Raw genomic sequence first — 6,245 nt, forward strand, 5'->3', positions numbered from 1 at the left:
GGGATTTTCTGGGTGGAGACTCATTTGCATTCAGGGATGATTGACAGAAACGGGTTATATAACTATATTTCTTCTGCACATGCCCTTACCCATAATGCATACAGAAACCCCCCGGGGGGTGGGGGGGTTGTCAAAAACCACAATGCAAATTTTATTATAATTATCCAGGGCCCTGGTAAGGTTGCATTGGCATTGAAGTCATGTTGTTTTCCTCTGATCTTGGGCCAAGAACTGGCTGGTTCTGAACCTGCCCACTGGTGGACTGCTGGCTGGGTTCACCCATAGAGAGGAGGTCTGAAGGCAGTGTTGGCCCGTCCCTGTTCAGAACCCCAAGGCAGGCCTCACCCCAGCCACTTGTGTCTAACTTCCTACCTAATGTAAACATTTAGATTCTGAAACAAACCAGCTAATATCACTAAAAATGTGTTTCAGATAAATAGTATTTACTTTCTATCACTTAGTGATAGAAAGTAAAGTACTATCTCTTAGACCCAAACTCCTATCCCAATATTGTAAGTTGAAATTTTGTATTTAAAAAACAAACTTATTTAGATGTGGTTTTCATTTATTTAGATGTGATTATACCTATCACCCATCTTAATTATCACCAATATTATTTCATTTGTATTGTTACCTACTTCCTTCCTTTCCCGTGATTATTTTGAAGCAAACCCCAGACATTATTATATCATTTCATACATGTCATCATGTATCTATAAAAGATAAAAGTAATGATACTATTGATAATGATATAAAGAAATTATTTGTTTCAGGTGGGATAGTAATATTATGTTTCTATTTTATAAAAAAGAATATAGTCAGTGTTGACATTTTTGGGATTCTCTGAAATATATATATATTTTTTAATATATTTTATTGATTTATTACAGAGAGGAAGGGAGAGGGATAGAGAGTTAGAAACATCGATGAGAGAGAAACATCGATCAGCTGCTTCCTGCACACCTCCTACTGGGGATGTGCCCGCAACTAAGGTACATGCCGTTGACCGGAATCGAACCTGGGACCCTTCAGTCCACAAGCTGACACTCTATCCACCGGTTAGGGCTGAAATATATTTTGTCTAGGTTCTTCATTAGTATTAGGATCATAGTAATTCTATGCATTGCAGTTGGTTAATATGTTACTAAGTTTCTGTTAACCTATAGGTTCACTTTTGTTTATTTTCCTGGAGTTTATTTTTGAAAAGACAAGTTGATGATCTTACAGTGTTTCCCGTAGTCAGAATATTAATGATTCTAATCCCTGGGGTGTCCTCTACCCCTATATTTCCTGTAAACTGGTAGTGTTGGTCTGTAGGCTTGATCATATATGTATTTGATTTGGGGGAGCAGGGAGCAAGTTGGCTCCTGAGTCTTTCTCACATGCCTTGTGATATACTTTCTGGTTTGATAAGATGTCCTAGGCTCATCTTTACATTTTTTGCTTAAGATCTGAAATCAGCAAAATGGTTTTTAGAGATCACAAGAGTACTCACAGCTACAGGGTTGTTCGTTGTTTCCAGGCTTTTAAAATGGTAAATCTAGGAAAATATGTATTTTTAAAGAGATATTTGCACTGATATTTCCAGTGCAAATCCAGTAGTACAGGTCTTTTCTTATCTCTCCCATGTCATATTGACATACATATAAATATTTATTTACTTTGTCCATAATTGTACAGTAATAATACCAACAATATGATTACTGAAAGCAATTTAAGATTTGTATGTGCAGTTCTTTCTGTCCTTTGAAGTATTTTTCATAACTTACTGGATTTTAAAATTCATGTAAAATAGCTCTGTTTTATTCCAGCTTGGTATATAATTAGCATCATTTAATTTTTTTAAGAAATTGCTCTTTTAAAAAAACCAATTTTTGTTTTGTATTATATAAGTATTTACATGGTTCCAAAGTCATAACTATAAAACAAAGTATATTCAGAGAATCTAACTTTTATACCTGTATCTGTTTCTTCCCCATAGGTAACCAGCTTTAATAAAAAAAAAAAAAAGAATTTTAGTTCATTTTTAAAGCAAATTGTGTGTGTATAACACATATGTATGTGTGTATGCACACACATATATCTGTCCACTTTCCCTCATTATCTGATTATTACGTATATTTTACCTCATTTATTTTACTTAACATTATATTTTAGTGCACAGTCCATAGTAGATATAGAGATGTTCCTAAATGAGAACTTTCCCACCTATATTTAAAGACAATTCGTGGAAGAGCTGTATGGTTTAATCAGTAATAGGCTTTTGAGATTTGCTGCGTTAATATAATATCATTTCATAAGAATAAAGTGTTCTGTTTTTCTTTGGGACATACTCTAGGAAAGTACCTATTAGTAAATGAAATTCAACTGCAGTTTAGAGACAGAGGGTCTTATACTCAATCCTGAGTTTAAATTAAGATTTTGAGCATGGGAATGGCAGGGAGAAAGCCTATTTTGACTTTGAGATGTGGTGTAAACTGTTGAATGGAAAAGTGAAGGATAGGAGGAGTCTGTCTAGGGCAATAATTAGATGTGATGTGAGGTAAAGGTTATGGATAGGTTATAACTTGTCTCTGAAAATATGCTTGTTTTCAGTAAGAGCCTGAATTAAGAAAAGCTTTGTGGACATGGAAAGAAAGGAGAAGACTCAGATAGACCATGAAAGATAAAACAGTTGGTTTAGTTTGTGACTGCTATGTTTTCTACTGACTAAGAGATTATGGAAGTCATGACAATATTAATAATAATGTAATGATATTAGCTGCTGCTACCATTTATCAAGTATTTATTGTGCTTGCAATGCTAAGTTTTTTTCTTCAAATATTATCTTATTTAATCTCATTTTTATAGATGAGGGAACAGAGGCTAGATAAATTAACGTATTCAGGATCGTAAGCATTAGAGATGGAATTTGAAACCAAAGTGGCTAACTAAAACCTCTTATCTACTCTATAGGAGAGGAGAGAAGCTGAATTTATTATTTGGTTTTAGACATTAATTGTCTATTTTGTATGGTACCAACAATAAAATACTAACTTCTAGAACCAAATTCCTATCCAATATTGTTAAGATTGTATACTTTAGAAAAAAAAAAGGCAAACTTATTTATATGTGATTTGCATTGTGTAGTACTTAAGATACTATTTTTGTATTTAGGCAATAAAAGCAGGTATATACATATATTCAATACTTTCTAATTTTATAGATATTATTGAAAGTATTGAAGTGTGGGTTATTAAGAGTGTTAGATTTGAATGGCAAATGCTTATAAGAGAGTGAAGTGATTGATGTCACATTTCAAATGAAAAAGATTGAATGTGCATCAATTTCACATTGACCAATAGTTCTTATTTTTATGTTTTAGTGAAAATAGAGACAAAGATGGTTGTTGTTTTTTTTCTTTCAGGTTGTAAAGCTCTCTGAAATAGTGAACTTAGCCAAACAAGCCCAGGTGGATGTGAAATTTCAGTTGCCGATCTGATCTGAGAATCCAGTAGATGGCTAAAGGTTTTAAATGTGCTATAATCATTAAAAATACTGTGTTCTGTGTTATTATTGTTCCTTTTCTCATTCATGTGTGAAGACTATAATTGCCATCTAGGCATAAAAACTTTTAAAAGCATTTGTTCTGCATTTAATTCTATTGAGAATGGGCTGTTTGTATAAAGAATGTGTAATGCAGTTATCTAGTTTCTTTTGTTGCAGCCTCCTTTTTCACTTCTACAGGATGCCATTTGCAATATGCCAGTTTATTTTTGTTGGATACAACGTTCTTCATTAATATGAGTCCTATGGATAAAATAAATCTGAAGATAAAGCTTTATTCTTTAGTGTTAGAAATATTATATCTAATAACTAGCCTTATTAGTAGAGCAATGTATTAAAACAGTGATGGCAAACCTCTGACACGCGAACTCATTTTTTTGGTTGATTTTTCTTTGTTAAATGGCATTTAAATATATAAAATAAATATCAAAAATATAAATCTTTGTTTTACTATGGTTGCAAATATCAAAAAATTTCTATATGTGACACGGCACCAGAGTTAAGTTAGGGTTTTTCAAAATGCTGACATGCCGAGCTCAAAAGGTTCGCCATCACTGTATTAAAACAGTGTTTTATATAAGAAGTGTTTATCTTCAACACCAAATACCTAACTAAGTATATCAATCACTATTTATAAACAGAGCTTTCAAACACTCCTCAGAATATTCTTTTAAATATTTCAGTGAAGTAACTTAATTATTTGAACATTATCTTAATTGTTACAAAACACTGATAACTGCAAGTCTTCATGATCCTGTGGTTTTGAGAAGAACCTGTAGGTTTTCACCAAATAAAGGCATATATACTAAGGACTTGTCATACTAAATTAACAATGTCAATTTAAGTTAATAAAAATCTGGATAATGTTAATAAATAATGGATTAATGTTTTCTTTTTTAAGTAAGCACAGTAGAAGGAAGGTGTTGTGTTTATTATTGCACCAAATACCTCTAGGAACTGATTTGTAGATCATGTACTGAGGCAGGACATTACCTTACATATTATTAAGCTGCCTATGGATATTTCACTTGACTTCTGTTTATGTGTGCCATCTCATACCTTCTCCAAAGATAACACTTTGTGTCTCTATGTGTGTGTATATAATCTTTTTTCACTGCATAGAACAGTGATAACTATTAATAGTGTTAATACTATGTGATATTAACCGTATATATACCATGGAAGGAAATATCAGCCAAGCAGAAGACTATGAATGTAGTAGTGATGAATTTGAGAACTTCTGTTTATTTGGATGGTCATAAAGTATGATCAGATATACATACTGTGAGAGGTATCATACATAGCATAGTGATTATGAGCACAGAATTTGAAAGTCAGCCATCTGGCTTGAATCTTGGCTCCACTGCTTACTAGCTATATGAGTTTGAGCAAGTTTCTAAATTTCAGTGTACCTCTGTTTCCTTAGCTCCTTTCTCATTCTCTGGAATTATTTAATGGGGGAGAGGGGAGAGAAAATTATTCAAGAGAACATATAAAATATATACTGAAACCATCTACACGAATATCATTATCTGTCCAAGTTGATCATGTATTTACCTACCTACCTATCTTCCCTACCATATTAAAGACTAAATGGAACCACTGAACTGTTTGAAATTGTGATAAAGGTATAATTAAAAGTCTAAGCCTTTAGCTTTTAATTTAAAATTTTCTTTTTTAAAAAATTCATTCCAAGAAATGCCAGACAATGAATGATTAGTTCAGAAAAGATTGGTGTTTGTATTAGTCGGGATCTAGTCAGGCATTAAAAACAATGCTTGGTATTTCGGAGAGGATATAATACATGCTGTTGGTGATATTAGTGTTTTAGTTATCTATTCTTGCATAATACAGTCATGGGTTGCTTAATGACAGGATACATTCTGAGAAATGTGTCCTTGGGGGATTTTGTTGTGCCACCATCAGAGTGCGCTTACACCCACCTACACCTACCATGGTACAGCCTATTGCTCCTATGCTACCAACCTGCACAACATATTGGTGTTGAATACTGTGGGCAATTGTAACACAATGGCCACTATTTGTGTATCTAAACAGAAAAGGCACAGTAAAAGTATGGTATAAAGATTAAAAACTTATACACCTGTATAGGGCACTTACCATGAATGGAGCTTGCAGGACTGGAAGTTGCTCTGGGTGATTGGTGAATGAATGTGAAGGCCTAGGACATCACTGTACACTTAGGCTATGCTCAATTTGTAAAATAGCATGAGGACTCTTGGACCTAACCATACTCCAGCCATGTCAAACTCGCAGCCCACGGGCCGCATGTGGCCGACAACAAGTATTTTTGCGGCCTAGCCAATATAACGGTATGTAAGAAACGTTTTAATAAAAATTTTGTAATTTAATTTTTACAATACCTGTTAACACATAATTATTAATAACGAACTACAACGTTTGCGAATGACTGATTACTATAATCGCATTGCATTCATTTCTCTTACGAGTCTTATGTGCAGGCGCACCATTTCTCTCCACTAATACTAGCAGCGAATACTTTAGCACTGGTTGCCACGTCAGTCTTATACTGACTTGTTTGGTGTGCATGACAGGAAATATTTCGCTTTCGGGAAACAAGAAAAATAGGTTTATTTGTGTTACACTTATTAAATATATGGAGTTATTCAGTGTCTGGTAAGTTAATGTTCAAGAAAAAGTATTTTTATTAAAATGTT

The 6,245-nt window shown here is 33.5% G+C and overlaps 1 protein-coding gene across 1 annotated transcript in view; it reads left to right on the top strand.

Annotated features, from left to right (window-relative positions):
- The window catches only part of SUCLA2 (succinate-CoA ligase ADP-forming subunit beta), a 65,402-nt gene extending 60,979 nt beyond the window's left edge, over positions 1 to 4,423 (top strand). Inside the window, exon 11 of the mRNA XM_070409139.1 lies at positions 3,407 to 4,423. Coding sequence (XP_070265240.1) covers positions 3,407 to 3,481 — 75 coding nt within the window. The 3' untranslated portion in view covers positions 3,482 to 4,423. The remainder of the gene's footprint in view (positions 1 to 3,406) is intronic.
- Positions 4,424 to 6,245: the final 1,822 nt, after the last annotated feature.

The sequence above is a fragment of the Myotis yumanensis genome, unplaced genomic scaffold, assembly GCF_028538775.1.
Source record: "Myotis yumanensis isolate MYYU_CA2020_CCGP unplaced genomic scaffold, mMyoYum1.0.hap1 SCAF_3, whole genome shotgun sequence".
NCBI classification, from domain to species: Eukaryota; Metazoa; Chordata; class Mammalia; order Chiroptera; family Vespertilionidae; genus Myotis; species Myotis yumanensis.